Source organism: Platalea leucorodia, assembly GCF_965183815.1.
Source record: "Platalea leucorodia genome assembly, chromosome: 4".
Classification (NCBI taxonomy): domain Eukaryota; kingdom Metazoa; phylum Chordata; class Aves; order Pelecaniformes; family Threskiornithidae; genus Platalea; species Platalea leucorodia.
In genome coordinates, this window is record NC_138826.1 from 31,405,083 (window position 1) to 31,424,873 (window position 19,791).

The 19,791-nt window shown below is 37.6% G+C and overlaps 1 protein-coding gene across 6 annotated transcripts in view; it reads right to left on the reverse strand.

Moving 5' to 3' along the window:
• Positions 1 to 19,791, reverse strand: part of SHLD2 (shieldin complex subunit 2) — a 44,337-nt gene that overhangs the window by 7,102 nt on the left and 17,444 nt on the right. For 5 of the 6 annotated variants that reach the window (XM_082310077.1, XM_082310074.1, XM_082310075.1 and 2 more), the window contains 7 exons: positions 14,887 to 14,996; positions 14,145 to 14,313; positions 10,831 to 13,174; positions 7,330 to 7,437; positions 5,729 to 5,923; positions 3,170 to 3,304; positions 150 to 356 (listed from right to left, as the gene is read on the reverse strand). In XM_082310077.1, coding sequence (XP_082166203.1) covers positions 150 to 356; positions 3,170 to 3,304; positions 5,729 to 5,923; positions 7,330 to 7,437; positions 10,831 to 12,346 — 2,161 coding nt within the window. In that variant the 5' untranslated portion in view covers positions 12,347 to 13,174; positions 14,145 to 14,313; positions 14,887 to 14,996. The remainder of the gene's footprint in view (positions 1 to 149; positions 357 to 3,169; positions 3,305 to 5,728; positions 5,924 to 7,329; positions 7,438 to 10,830; positions 13,175 to 14,144; positions 14,314 to 14,886; positions 14,997 to 19,791) is intronic. The other variant, XM_082310078.1, reaches the window with a different exon arrangement.

Here is a 19,791-nt window from a genome sequence, read left to right on the forward strand (position 1 = left end):
CAGCAGCCTACAGAATAAATTCAGACTCCCAGAACTGTGCTAACTGAAAAAAAAAAAAAAAAAAAAATTTACTTTATCAACAGAGCATCTATTTTGCTTAGTTATGCCCTGCACAACAGACATAACAGAGCTATGGATAACAACTTTACCTGAGCATTTTTCCTCCAAATGTGCCGAAAGCTTTGTCATCTGCATGAGGGATGTTTTGCTTTTCTGAAACTTTTCTTTAAATTCAATTGCCCTTTTATCATCATCAAACAAGCACTCATAAGATGACCATGGAGTTGTGTGCAGTTCAAAGTCACCTGAGACAGAACTATGTTGGACGAGAAGGTACTTAAAATCCCATATGTGATCTACAGAGCAAAAAAGCAAACAGAAGAGTTTACTTTCTATACCAGGTTAATTTATAGAAAGCCAAGGTCACTTACAAGGTTCAGAAACAAATCAGCAAGATATTCTCATACGGTCAGCTCTGGCAACTTTATTTCAAGCCTGATGACATGTAGAGTTTTTCCTTTTCCTATAAACTTTGCATGAGTCCTCCCATAACAGAATGATGCTTTCATTTCACTTGTACTGAATTCAGCTTTCAAGACAACTCAACTTTTTGAAAAAGAAACCAGTTCCGAAATTTGTCAGCTCTAGGAAGGAAAAGTTGGCAATGTCTAGAAGAAAAAAAATCTTCATGTCGATTAATCAACTTCCATCTTTACTATGTCCCTGTTTTTTAATCTTCTATCTCAATAATGCTCCAATTTAAAAATATTAAGTCATCTTCCATCTTCCAATTGACTCTGTAATAAAGAAAAATACTTTGAAAATGGAGATTACAGAAGAGTAATATATTTTGCGTTGTCCTTCACTTTGTTATAAGAATCCAGTATTCACCTACTAATCAAGTCTGATAACCATTTAGGCTGTTATTTTTTCCCATGTTTGCTCAAGCTGAAAGTTGCAGCCAAAATAATTGGTTTTGGAAATAAGGTTAGAAAAATACATATTTTTATTCAATGTATTCAAGTGTCTGTATAAGCATTTTATTAGCATGTTTTAGTATTTTCTTATTTTGGATTAGTCTGATTTTTGGTGGTAACTTGCTAAAATTGCAAGCTCCTGAAAAATCTGCTGCCAAACAGTGTTTTATGGTAAAATACTCCAAAAAAACCACTTCTCCTCTGAGCGTCAGTCTAGTTTCATGCACCTCATATCTGACTAGACATCTTGCAGCCCCCTAGAACTGAGTATGCTCCAGTCCAAAGCAAGATTCGGGCAATAACACTAGAGCAACACTGAGGGAAAATCTAAGCAAGAGGAAACGAACAGGCACTTGGCAAGAGGGGATATATGGGAGGACGTAGTCTAACTAGGGTACAAGATTTGGTTGATACCTGAATTTAACCTATTATTCAGATCTTCAACATCCCCCTGTTGATTAGAAAACTGATCACAAAACACGAGTAAACTATAAGTAATCAAGTTTACAGAAGTGTATTTAATGAAACAAATCTTTCTTTTTTGCTAATCTAAAGCAGATGAGCGTAAAGCATGAATTGAATGTCTGATGACTGTATACTGGAAACTTGGACTGATTTTTAGCAAGAGATGAAAAATAAATTTAACTTTTACTGGCAACAATTTTTAGATGCTCTAGAACTGTATAGTCTTATGCACTTTATTTTAAGTAGGTAGACAATTTAAAAATTACAAGTCTTCATACCTTCCTCTACAAGACTATGAGGTTTCTAGTCTGCTAGTACAACTAGTAAACACATACCACAGCTGATCTATGACTCCTAGCAGGGATGGACATAGTGCTCTTCCTGTAACCCACTCATTTAGCTGTTGTGTTCTGCATGCTTTAGTATCATGTGAATTTATCTTTTTGGCTATCTTACTGGGATCAAATGTTCATGGTGTGTCTGTGATTAAGTATTTGAACAGCTGAGAAATCACTCTTATCTTGAATTTCAGATAATCCTTTAATCATTAAAATGCCAGCTTCTAGATGCACAGGACACTACCTGGAGAATGAGGCACAAGCTTTACATCAAATATAAACACTTAATACTAGAGATCTACATCTTATACTTTTCTGCTTTAAGTATCAGAGAATATTATTGTGTCTTAGAAATTACCTTTGCCGTTGTCTTTTTGCAGCTACAAAAATTTTTAAAATTCTATATTTTGAAAAGTGTAATATTCTAGCATACTAAATTCTGTAAGATTTCTAAGCATCTAATGAACAGTATATACCTGCTCACACTGAAGTATGCACAAAAATAAGAGCCATGTAGGTATTATGTAGTAAAGTTAATTGGTTAATGCTTAAATTGGACTATCTTCAAGTAGTTTAAGAGGCAGGTCTTGCCGTTAAATGATTTCTAGGAATAGAGATTACTGATAAATTGAAGTGGAACTGGCAGAATTCAGAGTGTCTACATTTGATAGGTAAAGGTTCACTATGAGGTTGTTTAACCTTTCTGGGGTTTATTTTGCGCTAGACAAAAACTGGCTCTTTAGGCAGACATACTCAGCGCTTCAAGTAATATGGCATTGACCAGATAGACAAATTCTTAAGTTATCAACTTAAGAAAAAACTAGTTTCACTTATTTTAAAAGAAGAAAGCCAAGAATAAAACAAAATTTGGTAGTCACTGCTAAAACACAGGCTACGTAGTTCTTGCAAGAGATGCTTTTAGTCAGTTACGACTGGTCTTGATAGCAACACCATTAGGATATAAAGCCTGCCACTGTAGTAAGGTAGAAAGCAGAGAATGAAAATCAGAAGTAGAGAAAAAAAACCCCAGCAATTCATGCTAAACCAGACAACAATAAGGAAGACTCAGCAAAACCGATAACATAATTAACACTGAAGTTCTCTTTTTTTATAGTTACATAACTAGGCACCAGTGCATCTTGTGTCTAGATTCAAGTTTCTAAATACTCATGCTTTCTCTGTCTTCTAAAGTGAGTGCATTCAAATTCTGTTGCTGATGGCACTTCTTCTAAACAGAGGAGACATGTTAAAATTGGTATCAAATACGTTGCCCTTCCAAGGGGAGTATTTAAAGGTTGAATGGAAAAATGTTACCAGCTGAGCATTTTAAAGATATTAATAGCATCACAAAAAACTTTTTACAGCTACCTATAGGTAGAAGGACTTCACCTTTTCTCCTTTGAAGCTGAGGGCACCAGGCAGCCCCTGCTCCCCACAGCACCATCCTGTAGTGTTGATCTCTGTTCTGTTCTACTGTTAGAATAATTTTTCTTTGGTTGCCGCCTCTGTAGCTATACACAGATTCTGAAAAAGTTTGAAATTATATGATTTCTACAGTAAAAAGCATATAAAACACAAACCCCACATTTCTCAATACTAAGATTGAGATATGTTGATATCTGAAACCATGCTGCTATTGAATTTTATGGTACAATTATAAGCAAACAAGAATATACCTACAATTTCTTCAGGACAGAATGAAAGCAATCTGATTTCTTCAGCAACATGAATCTAGTTTGAAGGAATGCATAAAAGTATATTAATTTACCTTTATCCACCTAAATACTCAGCAACTGGACACCTCCCTTTGAAACAGCAGGTATCTGAGCAACTTTCAGCTCCCACTCATCCTGACTGGTATAAGTGGAAAGAAATTGTACTCATTCTCTCAGACTGTCATAATTGGCAGTTAAAGTTCCTGTAACTTCTATGGAATACACTGAAAGAAACATTTCTCTAGAAGTTTTCACATAAAAGAAAACTATAGTCATGTACAAGCACACTAAGAGGATTAGTAACAGTACACATAAATTGAAACAATTAAGTTCTCTACAGCACTTACCCAGGATACTGCCTGTAAGTGTCAGTTCCACACTAAAACTACAGTATTTTTCATAAATAATTTTTGAACAAGAAATCTTGCTTTAAATATCTAACAATTCTGAGACTTATGTACAATAATAAATTATGAAGATTTCTGTCTTCAAAATTTTCCATTTATAATGAATAAACATGATATTAACAGTGTGGGTAAAAATCTGAATCTTACTAATATAAGCACTAATACAAGTTGATAGTGCAATATGATCAAATTTATGTGCAAAGCCTGAAGTCAAGCACTGAGAAACAGTGGTACTGTAAAGAAAAGATAATCAGAACAGTTATGCAGGAAAAAAGAGAGGAAGACTCCTTTTCCCGGTGGGAACAGTTGTCTTTAACTGCCCAAAGCGTGTTAAAAAACACAGCAAGACACTGCATGAAATCCTGAGAATGCCCCAAGATAATTTGGTTTTTTTCATTCCAGAAGGTGGAGAAGATGCTAGGAAGCAGCTGTAAGGCCTGATTATTAAGAAATAGAAACCAATTATGAATTTTAACATGGAAAATTGCTTCAGCAAAAGGAATCCTGAAATAACTGCAGTCACTATTAGAAGAAAAGAAATGTGTGACAGAAGAATAAACTCAAAAAATCAGTACATGGACTGTTGACCATGATTCTTTGAGGGAGAAGAGTCTTTACAATAAAAATATACAGGAAACTCAGATTTCGAAAACAAATTATATTAATGAGGTCATTCTCTGTTGTGCCTGTGTGGAAGAAATAGCAGTATCGCAGCAAGACATCTTAGTAGTTTTGCACTGTGCATTTTCCAGTGTTGAAAATCAAAAAGAACTTGTAAAAAAAGGCACACGAGTAAGGATTATTATAAAGAAATATTGCATGTATTTAAGAAACCAGGAATGCTGAGCTTTAAAAATTTAAGTAGAAAAAATATAGAGAAATAAACAAGAAATGTTCCAAATAAAATATTAGAAAAGAGCAACACAGTTCCATTATAAAGTAAGAACGGCAAGCAAATCCTAAAACAGTAGATTAAAATAATCAATAACTTATTTTGTTCTGAAAAACACACAATTTATAGTGCAATCAAATTTTCCTTTAATGACAGTATGCTTACATGGAAGGTAGTTGGCAGGTGAGCTTTGAATTAGTAAAGCTTGACTGGCCCACATGACATTTTCATAAACCAGTCCCCTTCCTCAAGCAGTGGTCTACAGCAAGAATGTACCTCTCAAATTTCAAGAGCCGTTAGAAAACATATTTATGTTCCTCCACCATAACTGCCATATCTCCCTCTTTTCAGCATTCCTGCTATACACACCTATCTTCCCTGAAAAGGATTTCGAGCCCACATTCCTCATATCTAAGATATTCCTGCTGCCATTCCACTGCCCAACTCTATGCTTTGTATCTGCATCTCTCTTCAATCCTCCATCTTATTGAAGACCAGGCACCACACTATTTGGAGCTGTGGAGATGCTCAAGCCATCTCATTGACAAGTTGATACATTAGTAACTGCAGTCTGTGGCGAGTGCTCATTCTTAGTGAAAACACACCAATCCCTCCGTGAGTAGGAACACTGATTACCAGTGCCCGCTCCCTGAGTGCTTCTCCCACAGATGTGTATGCTATTGATCAGCGCTAGCGTGCAGTAACCTCCTTTCAGCAGCTGACTACAGTCATTATTTCTTTCCCGTCTCTAACTCAGTTTCTCTAACTACTATGCCCCCCCATGAGTGGACCATTACAAAGGTTTTACTTGTGACTCCAGTGTCAAACACCAGTGTACGGAATGGGAAACAACCAGAATTGCCTTGCAAAATTACTATTTAAGTTTCACCTATTGTTGAAGTTCTGCAAGTTGAAGTCTAGTGCCTGAACTTACCTGTTAATACGGCAATGTTGATAATTTTCAAGATTGAGTGAACCAATGTATTTGGCTGGAGCTGGTCTAGCTGCATATACTGAACACTGTCCAGTCTCTGAACCTGTCTTCGTGGAATCTCTCCAAAGTGTGGAAATTCTGATGATATGTATGCCAATAAACCATGGAGAACACCACCATCCACTATAGGATAAACTTTATGAGAAAACAAAGTTAAAGGGACACCCTTTTTTTAAGCTTAGAAGTATAAAATTTATCAGTTGGTGCATATTTACACTGACAAAACCAAAACCATTTCACAATAATACTAAGGCAAGAAATTCTTGAGATGTGTAACTCTTGATCCAAAATGAAACTGTACTTCATCTGCCTCCTCTTGATAACATCCCAAAGTTAAGCTAAGTACAATATTTTAAATTACACCAAAAATGGGAAAGAAACCTTGTATCATAGCTTGGCAAGAATAGCTGGTCTTGATCATTTACCCCAGAACCTGCCTTAAATAGCTGGCGATAATGGACATCGGGAAGACAGTAAGAACAATGCAAGTTCATGGTGATACTTCCACTGTATTTTCCCCTTAGTCTCCAACCCACCATGGCTCGGGTATCTTTAAAGACTTCACGCTTAATAGCCTGCAATGAATTACTTTCCCTGAATGTATCTACTTACTCTTTAAGCCTCTAAAATTTTTGCAAAAAAATTTAATCCTCAAGAAATCTCAGACATCTTATGGTTGAGTCCTTGGCTAATTGCTGTTTCTTAAACTAAGCTCAAACAATTCAGTTTTTCAGAGTTTTGCATAGTAACCACCTGTCCTGGTTTCAGCTGGAATAGTTAATTTTCTTCCTAGTACCTGGTATAGTGCTGTGTTTTGGATTTAGCATGAGAATAATGTGATGACACACTGATGTTTTAGTTGTTGCTAAGCAGTGCTTATACTAAGTCAAGGACTTTTCAGCTTCCCATGCTCTGCCAGGAAGGAGGCGCACAAGAAGCTGAGAGGGACCATAGCCAGGACAGCTGACCCAAACTGGCCAAACCGATATTCCATACCATATGATGTCATGCTCAGTACGTAAACTGGGGGGAGTTGGCCTGGGGGGCAGTGATCACTGCTCAGGGACTGGCTGTGTGTCGGCTGGCAGGTGGTAAGCAGTTGCATTGCTTGCTTCTCCTGGGTTTTGTTTCTCTTTCTGTTGTTTTCCTTTTCATTACAATTTATTATTATTATTATTATTTTATTTCAATCATTAAACTGTTCTTACCTCAACCCATGAGTTTTCTCACTTTTACCCTTCTGATTTTCTCCCCATCCCACTAGGGGAAGAGCAAGCAGCTGTGCGGTGCTTAGCTGCCAGCTGGGGTTAAACCACACCACCACCCAACTCTACCATAAACTCCACATGCCTATCTGATGTCATCATGTCCACATCTTGTTCACAGGTGTTCCTGTCATACTCTCCTATAGTGTTTTGTACCTCTCAGTTGCTCACATTTCCATTTCACCCTGTGTATGAGCCATTGCCAACAAAATGGAGTACTTCAAATAGCTATTTTGCTGTGATTTTTTTGTGGAAGCTTTTGCACTATAATCTTACATTCTTCTGGATTGAGAGCTGAGCAGTTCCCCAGATTCAGTAACTGACTGGTAAATGTAGATTGCAGCATGATTTCTCCACACCAAAGATTCTCATACATTATTATATCTGCAACAAAAAAGCAACCTTATCAACTCACGTATCAACGATATTGAAGTGTATAATACTTTTCTTGACTATAGAACCATCACACATATAGAGATGAAAGACAGTTTGAAAGAGATCACTTGGAAACAAAGTGATTTTTTTTTTTTTAAATCTACCAACACCATTTACAATGAGTTAATCAAATTTTCTCAGTAGTTTGATGTAATTCAATTCATATAAAATATTCAATAGCCTCATAGCAGGTACTGTACCAGTGAAGTGGGTGACTGTATTGGGTAAATTATTATTGTGCAACATTTCAGAATGAGTAGTAAAGTACTAGGCTTAACCAGAAACACCTCTGATGTATTTTGAAATAAGAATGTCTAAGAAAAGAAAAAGTCCAGCTTATAGAATCATAGAATTGTTAAGGTTGGAAAAGACCCTTAAGATCATCGAGTCCAACCGTTAACCTAGCACTGCCAAGTCCACTACTATACCATGTCCTTGAGCACCACGTCTGCCCTTCTTTTAAATACCTCCAGGGATGGGGACTCAACCACTTCCCTGGGCAGCCTGTTCCAATGCCTGACTACCCTTTTGGTGAAGAAGTTTTTCCTAATATCCAACCTAAACCTCCCCTGGCACAGCTTGAGGCCGTTTCCTCTAGTCCTATCGCTTGTTACCTGGCAGAAGAGACCGACCCCCACCTCACTACAACCTCCTTTCAGGTAGTTGTAGAGAGCAATAAGGTCGCCCCTCAGCCTCCACTTCTCCAAACTAAACCACCCCAGCTCCCTCAGCCGCTCCTCATAAGACTTGTGCTCTAGACCCTTCACCAACTTCGTTGCCCTTCTTTGGACACGCTCCAGCACTGCAGTGTCCTTCTTGTAGCGAGGGGCCCAAAACTGAACACAGTACTCGAGGTGCGGCCTCACCAGTGCCCAGTACAGGGGCACTATCACCTCCCTGGTCCTGCTGGCCACACTATTCCTGATACAGGCCAGGATGCCATTGGCCCTCTTGGCCACCTGAGCACACTGCTGGCTCATGGTCAGGCGGCTGTCAACCAACACCCCCAGGTCCTTTTCCGCCAGGCAGCTCTCCAGCCACTCCTCCCCCAGCCTGTAGCGTTGCATGGGGCTGTTGTGACTCAAGTGCAGGACCCGGCACTGAGCCTTGTTGAACCTCATACAGTTGGCCCTGGCCCAACGATCCAGCCTGTCCAGATCCCTCTGTAGGGCCTTCCTACCCTCCTGCAGATTGACACTTCCATCCAACTTGGTGTCGTCTGCAAACTTACTGAGGGTGCACTCAATCCTCTCGTCCAGATCATCGATAAAGATATTGAATAGGACTGGCCCCAACACTGAGCCCCGGGGAACACCACTTGTGACGGGCCACCAACTGGATTTGACTCCATTCACCACCACTCTCTGGGCTTGGCCTTCCAGCCAGTTTTTAACCCAGCACAGAGTGCACTTATCCAAGCCATGAGCAGCCAGCTTCTCCAGGAGAATGCTGTGGGAGACAGTGTCAAAAGCCTTACTGAAGTCCAGGTAGACAACATCCACAGCCTTCCCCTCATCCACTAAGCGGGTCACCTTGTCATAGAAGGAGACCAGGTTAGTGAAGCAGGACCTCCCTTTCATAAACCCATGCTGGCTGAGCCTGATCCCCCAGTTGTCCCGCACATGCCGCGCAATGGCACTCAAGATGATCTGCTCCATGACCTTCCCTGGCACCGAGGTCAGGCTGACAGGCCTGTAGTTCCCCGGATCCTCCTTCTGACCCTTCTTGTAGAGGAGCGTCACATTTGCTAACTTCCAGTCAGCTGGGACCTCCCCAGTTGACCAGGACTGCTGATAAATGATGGAGAGTGGCTTGGCCAGCTCCCTCAGTATCCTTGTGTGGATCCCATCTGGCCCCCTAGACTTGTGGGCATCCAGGTGGAGGAGCAGGCCGGTGACTGCCACCTCTTCGATAACTGGGGCTTCATTCTGCATCCTATCTCCACCTCCTAGCTCAGGGGCCTGAAAACCCCGAGGATGACCATTCTGACTATTAAAGACTGAGGCAAAGAAGGCATTAAGTACCTCAGCCTTCTCCTCATCCTTTGTGGCAATGTTTCCCTCTGCAACCAACAAAGGAGGGAGATTCTCCCTGGCCCTCCTTTTGTTGCTGATATATTTGTAAAAACATTTTTTCTTATCTTTAACTGCAGTGGCCAGTTTAAGTTCTAGCTAGGCCTTCACCCTTCTAATCTTCTCCCTGCATAACCTCACAACACCCTTGCAGTCCTCCTGAGTGGCCTGCCCCTTCTTCCAAAGGTGGTAAGCTCTCCTTTTTTTTCCCCCCGAGTTCCAACCAAAGCTCTCTGTTCAGCCAGGCCGGTCTTCTCCCCCACCTGCTTGTCTTATGGCACATGGGGACAGCCTGCTCCTGTGCCTTTAAGAGTCCCTTCTTGAATAACATCCAGCCTTCCTGGACTCCTTTGCCCTTCAGGGCTGCCTCCCAATATCTTCAATCTTATCTTCAATCTCTTTAAAATATCTGCCTTTGCACCTACCTATAAGCACTTAAAGAACTCTTAAAGAGAAATGGGTATCTTAAACTGTAGAAGTATTCAAGCAATATTATATTGTGTAATTTTTTGCATATTGCAAAACCTAAATGGCGAGATCACTATCAAGTTCTGGTCAACTCCAGCCCTAAATTAGGTGCAATATTGCTTTTATAGTACTGCATTCTCTTACATGACATGTGTTCTCTTTAAGAGGGAAGGTTTTGCTCCTGTTAAGTATTAAAGGGTACAAAGGATTTCTCAGGAAGAATCTTTTTTATTAGCTGACATGCTATGAAGTGAGTGAACTGCAAACAGCATTTTATATTTCTGCAGTCTATATCAGTTACTAATTCACAACACTATCCACCTCAAGATGCTAGGGCTAAGCTACAAAGTCCTTTCTAGGAGGAAGAGTGTTTCTCATCCTGAGACTGAACATAACATCACAATTTTCCAGTCCATCTGCTGGTCCAACAGCAGAGAACTACAAAAAAGTCTATAAATCATATAACTAGTACATCTGGTTTGTAATAGCACTTTTACCTTTCAGGAAGAACCATTTTAAAATACAGACAGGTTACCGAATACACCTGACTACCTATGGCACTGCTGTAATGCCAATGCACTGCTGTGCCTCAGACCAAAGACTATACATGAGAGGCAAACTTCCATGGAACAGTCGATGTACCACCGGCAGGAGGACTGAGAATTCAAAGTGATGTTGAACAATATAAGAAAGACTTAAAAATGCTTAGCCATAGTTCCAAATTACTGGTTACATAATGTTCTACTTTAAACAGGCATTTTAAAGATCCACATTTTCAAAAGGCAAATAAAGGAATTCTCACCTGTAAGCAGTACAATATCCCCAGGAAACACAGTGAGTGACCAAAATGCAGCACCACGCCACAGCACCACCTTCCTCTCAATTTCTGACTGGTCAATAACTACAATTGTTGCTACAGGAACTTTACATGAAGATTTTGGTCTAGTCTTCACCTGTATTTCTTTGATATGACAAGGATGTACTATTGTGACTAAAACATTGTACTTTTCATTTTTGCAGCAGCAATTCTTAAGTGGTGACAGTTTCTTTTGAAGTTTCTTGAACTCTGCCATCCTCTCTTGATGCACTCTCATCCCAGGACCAGCCGGAGAAGAATTCAGTTTAGCTCTCTTTGATTTCAGCTGTCTTTTAAATGTTGAGTGAAAAATATGAAAGGAATCTTCACAATTGCGGGTTCTTTTAGAAGAGCTCTTCTGAGAACTGTCTACTTGAGAGCACAATATTCCTGAGCTCAATGGTTCAATATGGATTTCATTTACAAATTGCTCAGCAGGAACATTGAGTTCTTGAGACTTCTCTGTATCTTCCTGAGCATTTTCTTCTTGTTTTGTAGTTTCAAAGCAAACATTTTTCCCATCACCCTCAGAACTGAAAAGTTCAAGGGAACTTGTATACTCTTCCTTATATTCATTTTCAGCCACATTAAGACATATTCCAACATAAGAATCAAATTGGAAGTGATCATATTGTCTTTCTTCATTTTTTTTGCCTGCTTCTGTTTCCGATAGTTTTATGATTCTTTTCTGCATCTCATTCTGATTCTGTGCAAAAACAGCCATCTGACTTGAAGTCATTATACTACGAAATTCAGTATCAGTTGACACAGCAAGGTCTGAACAATCACCTGGTTCTCCTTTCAGTTTTGACTCTTGATTTTGGGGGAAAAACATATCCAGATATTTACTTAGATGTTCATGGTGATCACTTCTATGACCTGATTGAACAACTTGTCCCACAGACTTTAAATGTATGCTAATCTGCTTAGTACTGGCAACCAAATCAGAAATGTCAGAGCTGTTAACTTCTAAATGACTGGCTTTTCTTTCAGTGAGGTTTGAACAACAGCCATGTGATTGTTTATCCTGTCCAGCCGATTCCACAAATTTTTGAGGAAGGTGTTGATCTGCAGCCTGATTTGGATGTGTGCATCGATCTTTAGATATTTGACAATCAGAATAAATTAAACTTTCAGTCTTTTTAGGTGTGGTGGTAGAAGTTACTCCCACAGGTACAAGAGATGTCAAATATTCTTTTGCTACCATTAATCTCCCCTGTTTAGATGGCTGAGAGCTGCCATCATTTGTAGGAACTGCTGTGACTATAGAGTTTTCTGCCTGATACACTACTTGGTCAGCACCTTTGACTTTCTCAGAAAAAAGGCTATGTATATCACATGAACAGCGGAGTTCTCTCCATTTTTCAGCAGCAGGTGCTGAACTACTTTGCTCTGCCACCTCCAGTGGGCTTGGAATACTGGGTGCTCCCACAAAAATATGAATTTGAGGTCTTTTTGACATTTTTGATTACTGTGTAAGTTTGACTTTAAACAGTATGGCTTATGCAATAAACACAACACTAAATATTAGTAAATGCCAAAAATTATATTTGGCCTTTTCTTAACAATTTAAAAATACCTAAAGTTCAAAGAAGTCTTTCATAATTTAACTGGTAAAAACACCACTTTACTACTTAAAGCCTATAAAATTAAATGTACAAAATAAAAAGTGGAAGTTATTGTGTCAAACTTGCATAGAAAAATAAATTATTTACAGTAGGGCTTAATTTCTGATTCTGATACTTGGAAACATGTAGCAGATGCAGAATTATAGTGAAGTTCAATTTAAGTTTAATTATTGAGCAGACTTATCTTCATTTACTATTGCTAATTAAACAGTCAAATGTGAATTGACTATTCAGCACTCCATTTTAATTAATGTGAAACAAATGCCTGTAAGAAACTTTCACAGCATGGTTAGGAGATAATTTCACCTCCCAGAAAATTAAAATTTCAACTAAATGATTCAAAATACTAGAGCTATTTAAAATTAGTTTAAAAGTTTGCTAGAAAAATTCATTTATATAGTATCATACTAATGAAGAAGTACTAGCTTTTTCCTAGCTTATTAAAAATAAGCCCACCTTACACAGCACAAAAGACCCTCTATTCTTCTAAATTTATGCTATACTGTAATTTTAAAATACTCAGCTACAGCTACAAGTGTTCATTAAAATGCAGACACCTAGCTACATGTTTTGGGAATGTTGTTAATAGAAGTTGCTGCAACAGGCAATTCTGCAGAGGTAGGAAACAGAACACCAGAAATGAAACTCAGGAGCTAATCCAGCTGCAAACAGAAAAAAAGAGCATTGAAACAAATAGAGCATTGAAAAATATTTAAATTTTTCATTTAGCACTTACTAAATTAACAGCTGTTTTCCTAACGGCCCACTAGGGGTCGATAAATCTGCACATTCATAAAACTCATAGTAACATGGAAAAAACTATAAACAACCTGGAACACTGATCTCTGGTATATTATAGGTGTAACTGGAAAAACAATACACAACCACTAAAATTAGATATATCATGTCATAATACAGAGAAGCTACAAAACACAGGAACTGGTACCGCTCAGTTTTATGCTCGTTGCAAAATGAATAATACTTAAAAGATCAGGGTAACCAATCTTCTGCAGTTGTACATTTAAGTTTAGGCTCATAAGAATGCAACCTTTAAAGGACAATTCCCATACTTGTGGAAGTTTTAAGTTATATAATTAAAGAATGGTAATACACAAATAACCAAAAAGACAGAATTTACAGTTCGACAGTAAAATAATGCATCAGGCAAGAAGGGAAAGACAAAGCAAAGTGATAGTAAGGTTGAATCCCTAAAGAAGTGGTGTTAAAAATAAGTTTTACAGATAAAAGGCTGCCCAATACGTGATGTAAAAACAACTTCACTAACAGATCCCCTATGACAAATAGAAAATGTTACCGCTACTTCAAATGAACTTTAGAAGTGTAACCCAACTGATGAGATGAAAGAAATTATTTCATTTCAAAATGCATAAATCTACTGGTAGCTTTTGTCATTTGTTATTACCTTGGTTACGGCCATTACAGATAAGTAGCTTTCTTAATTAGGTACTCTGTAGTATAACAATATAAAGGTCTCTTAATAAGGAGGTTCAAGTGAATAAAAGGTTCAAATGAATTACAAAAGATTTCTTCCACATATGTGCTATAGTACAAAAGAGGTTGAACAGCGGAATTCTGACACAAGTCCATCCCATTTGTAAAGAACTTGCATACCATGCAGAGACTAATGAAATAATCAGTCATTTCCAAACTGGGCTTTGGTACAGTGAGCAGCTCTTTCACGTCGATCTTTATCTTCTTCTACAAGGGCTGAATACAGACTTGTCACAGGTATAGGATACTGTCTTATTCCAATCTTACTGTCTTGTTACATGTCTTTAACCTGGAAGAGATTTCAGAGGCTTTTCCTAATTCTGCAAAAATTCTGAAGCATTTGTGCATCAAGTTTCAGGGAGAGAGAAATCTTAATTTAAGTGAACTAAAATATGTTCAGGACAAAATAATTTTCTTACCTGCTTTCTATACCCTCAGAGTAAGTTTACAACAAACAGTTCTTCTAGGTTTCCTTATGAGGGAGAACTGAGATTCAACTACACTGTAAATAAGCCCATTGAATACTTCAGTTCTTGATGAGTTCTGAGGACACTGGAAGGGCGATTTGGTGGCTAAATAGATGAGATCATTAGAACAGTATGTTTAGAGGCCAGCTTACAACCTGGAGTTGCAAGACCTTTCAGAGATTTTATATTCTTAGAAAAGTTGGTGCTTAAGATGCCATATTGTAAAGTACTCAAAATTAAAAAACTGTCAAGTGTCCTAGACTACTTCATGTAAATATAATGCAGGGCTTCACACACTATACTAGAGCAAATTTTTGCACTTTATAGGTTAAAACCAGAAAACAGTAACAAAGGAAAGCTTTTAGATAACTATGTATTTCATAGGCTAAACATACCTTTTCCATACTTGAAGTTCAGTATAAAAGTAAGCTTAAGATCCTAGAAATGCAGTTGTATTTCACTCTACTTCCAGGACATCCCATATCGTACTTCAAATGTATTCTTCCTATAATCAGGGTTGAACAATGAATTAATCAGTTAACACTTGAAGGAAAAATATCACTGAAGAATCATATTCAAGCATGGGGATTTTTTGTCTGTAATTCTGTCTACTCCTGGCATTAAAAACATGGACTTTGTTTTTAATTCCCAAGCACTACTGTATTATTTTTAATGAAAAGCTTTACTAATCTATGACAACAAAGTGTAAATCTAAATGCATCCCAATAGCCTCAAACTTTCTTCTCAGTATATATATATATACAGGCAAACTCTTTACGCAGAGTCTGAGTTAGACAATTATCTTGGCATACTTGTGGTCTTCATAAAATCTATTTACTATTTTTATTTTTACCCTTGAGATTCAACTGGATTAATTCTTCTTGCATTAAGATAAGATCCTTGTGGCAAAACATGAGTTTTGGTTTTAGATTTAAATAAGGGAAAAAAGAAATTGAAAGATAAAGATTATAGCATAATTATATTTAATGATTTTAATTTGTTATGGATTAACTAGTTTTGTGGTTTGCTTTAGGTAGTTTTGCTTGCACTACAATATTAAGTACTATGTGTGTAAGGATTAGAATATAGCAAAAAAAATAGTTATATATATTTCCGGTTAAGGAAGTAAGGGTACATTGCAGCATGAGATGATTAATGAAAGAACAGACTATTAAAAATAAAGGAACAAATAACTGGAAGGTTTATGAGGATGAGGTTAGGAACAGGGAATATTGCCTTCCAGAGTCTCAGTGTAAGCCACTCTTGGATCAGAAATGCATAGACCACAAGATCTACTAGTGTATACATATAGGGACAACTGATGTCATTATGCAACTGAATTTCCCTGGAATAGATTAAATTGACTTTACAATAGGATGATGGCTATGCCAGCTCCTAGTACAAAAATGAGTTTACTAAACATGTGAGCTGCTATACAAATGTGTTCTGAATAAATATAAGAACACACCTGAAACAGGTGAAATCAGATTAACAGCACTAATTAAGATGCCAGCAATACTTTAATAGGAGAACACTTTTCAAAATAAAAATAACTTTTATACCTTTGTAAACTTCCAGTTATGTAGTATTTTATCTTTTGGTTTTTGTCATGTTTAAAGATTAATAAAAGTTATACATAAACTCAAAAAGTTTTCCTTAACCTTCCATTTCTGTAACTTCTCTAAACCTTGGATTTTCTTTCCTGATTCATATTTTGCAGTGCAAGTATATTATTTCAAAGCAATTGCATCTTGATGTTATGTAATGAATTTTCACAACTAAAATATCATTTATGTTTTCAAAACCTAAAATTTTGATTTTTCTTAAGATACTTAGAGCTTGGGAGTGGTAAGTGACCTTTGCCTACTTCTTGGTTCACCTAACGAGTCCACTACCGAATTATCTGATTTGGCAATTTCCGAGCAACTTTTTAGGTCAAAGAAACCAAATTCCAGTACCAGGAATCATAAGTACTTTAATCATTTAAGTCTGTAAATCAAAAGAAAACTAAAGTTCGGGTAAATTCTCTGTATGCAAAATTGTTTAAAGAATCTTTGCTATGCTTCTTTAGAACAGCATTATTACTTATTTAATGAGTTGTTAGTGAAGTTCTATGCCTTGTTGTAAAGAAAAAGTCTGAAAGAACAGCTCTTATTACAGACCTTAAAAAATGAGCACAAAACCTATCACATTAGCAAAATGCCACTGCCACAAAACAAATCCATTTTTATACTGTAGTTAAACTATCTGTGGGTAGACAGGGGGTTAACTATGCTGAAGATAACAGGAGCTAAAGCTCATAAAGATATAACTGAAACCTGAACGCACATATCCATTATACCTGTTAATTATTACACCATTTCTTAAATTGTGGAAAGGTGCTCTATTCATAATAGCCAATGAAAGCCTAGCTTTTTATCTCTGAAATGGTCAGAGTCTGATTGAAGGGTCAATGATCTATTAAAAACAGTAACTACATCAGCAAGTTTTACATTGGCAAGACACTGCAACTAAAGTTTAATATACCTATTACAAGAAAGACATTATGGTGCATAGTGTATTTCCCCTGACCTAAACAGTAAGACAGGAATTCTAAATTTAAAGGTTTTTGAAATGAACAACTATGTCATTAACAGTTTGTTAATCTCTAGTGATTTGTTACCCACAGGATAAAATTAAAAATAGCTTTAAAAGTCCTCTTCCAATAGTTAAATACTCTAGGAACATTGTGTGATGCTACACACATGGCCTTAAATTACCCTTTAAATACCTTAGAAGTATTAATTACTTTTTTACACACAAAAATGACCAGAGGGGTGGAACACCTCTCCTATGAGGAAAGGCTGAGAGAGTTGGGGTTGCTCAGCCTGGAGAAGAGGCAGCTCTGGGGAGACCTTATTGCAGCCTTCCAGTAGTTAAAAGGGCCTTGTAAGAAAGACGGGACAAACTTTCTAGCAGGGCCTGTTGCAATAGGACAAGGAGTAATGATTTTAAACTAAAAGAGGGTAGTTTCAGACTAGATATAAGGAAGACATTTTTTACAATGTGGGTGGTGAAGCACTGGCACAAGGTGCCCAGAGAGGTGGTAGATGCCCCATCCCTGGAAACATTCAAGGTCAGGTTGGACGGGGCCCTGAGCAACCTGATCTAGTTGACGACGTCCCTGCTCATTGCAGGGAGGGTTGGACTAGACAACCTTTAAAGGTCCCTTCCAACCCAAACTATTCTATGATTCCATATTTCACTATTCATTAATAGTATTCACTCACCATGATAATCACTTAAGCATTAGGCCCAGGTAATTTAAAGAGGGTGACACAGCTTCAGCTTCCTATCACTCCTGAATACTAATGGTAGTCCGATGCCTAAATCCCTGTTTTTAAAAGTTACATCCAAATACAGTTTCAATCAAGTCTTTACTTAAGCCCTATACACTGAAAGTAAACCACGCTAATTCTACCTCTGGGTAACAGTTTCTTTATGTCTGTTACACGCTACAGCTTCAAGCTATACATAAAATTACAGAAATAACAGACAGCAATGCATCAGAAGAGAAAGGGCTAGAGCAATATAATGCAAAAGTGTAACTTCTTTTCCCCTTCTGGAATTCTCATACATCCCCAACACTGAATTTTTTTTAGGGTAAAACCAGTATATTCTTTTTAACTTGCAGCTTTAATTTGGTACAGCTTGATGATGAACATCCTAACCTGTAAGTAGTTAATAACTTGATTCCTACAACATGCAAAAGCAATTATATGGTCCTTTACCTGCTGAAAAGCTGGCCCTGTAGATATCAAATACATGGGGTAGGACAGTCTCTAAATTCTAAATTTTAGCTTCTACTGTGAGCTTTCCCCTCCCTCATTTGCATGCTTGATTTTACACTTCTCCTACCTGTAGCATAAACAAAATTAAAGGACTGTTTCACTGAGCTTACAACAGAAGAAACTGAGTTATTAATAGCCATCTTCAGAGTGTTTACTTTCAGTTCAATTCAAGCTGTAGGGTTTTTTGGTTGGGTTTTTTTTACGACAGTTCATTCCATATTATGGTAGAGTAGAAAATCTACTAAGACGCTTGCCAACCAAATGAAAAATAGAAATAAACCCCTGGATGCAGAATTCTCATTACATCACAGGAAACTTTCTGGCACTTTTACCATGCTGCTCAGATCTTCCTCCAAAATTCAACTTTTGCCTTTTTAAAAGCCAGGTACTCTAGCTGTACAATAACCTTGAAAAACTGAAGAAACAGCAAGCAGTGTAGTAACAGTTTCACACACGTACAATCCGAAACAACTCCGGGATGAAGCGATGAACACATTACATGTTTGCTTGCAACTTGCGCAAGAAAAGAGAAGGATGATCTTTATGCCAACAACTTATGCTGGCACCGCAAGTGAATCAATATACCAGCAACAGCACCTATCCACCAAATCAATAAGAAGCTTCGTCCAAATATATATATGTATTAAGAGGAACCCAATGGAAAATAAAAACTGCCAGAAGAAATCAAGCTAAGCAACTCGTAGCTGAAGCAATCTTATACTCTACATCAGAGTGAGGGATGTATCATATGGGCTTAAAAGATTATACCTGTAAGTGAATGGCAGCTGAAGGAGATTTAAGTGGATTGCTTTAGACTAGGCTAGTGGGACCTAAGAAGAAGTCAAGAGAACATGCATGTGGGAGAAAATACACGTACATATGGGCAACTGGGAAAATGGATAGGAGGTGGTAATTACAGATCTTATTTTTGTCATGCTTTGTTTGGTGTTGGTGACAATCACCAAATACCTTTCATCTAAATTTTAATATAAGGTTCCAGGCAAAGACTGTAGTCCTATAACTGACCTGTTTAACCAAAAGTAATTTTACTCCAAGGTGGTTATTTGGCTTACATAATAAAGTAATGTTTCTAGAATACTGTGCACAGAGGCAGCTGCTGACCAAACACAGTGGTATAGCAAGAATCCTGCTAGTCAATATCTAGATTTATGAAAATCACAAGCCTTCATTTGCCTACAGCAGTACCTGTAACAATTGGTATACAGTTACCTCTAAGTGCTATCTGAATATAGATTATTATTGACAATAAAGTGATTTCTTTTACTACTTATTGCTTATATTAAAGAGCAGCAATACTAATCCATTCAGTATTTAGTTCTCATCACTGGCTATTACAAGAGGAGTACAATATCATTTGGCCTCAAGACAGGTACAGCTGGTTTACAAATACATAAAAGCTGTACTTGGCAATATATAGCCATAAAAAAAACACGCATCCAAGCTTTTTTC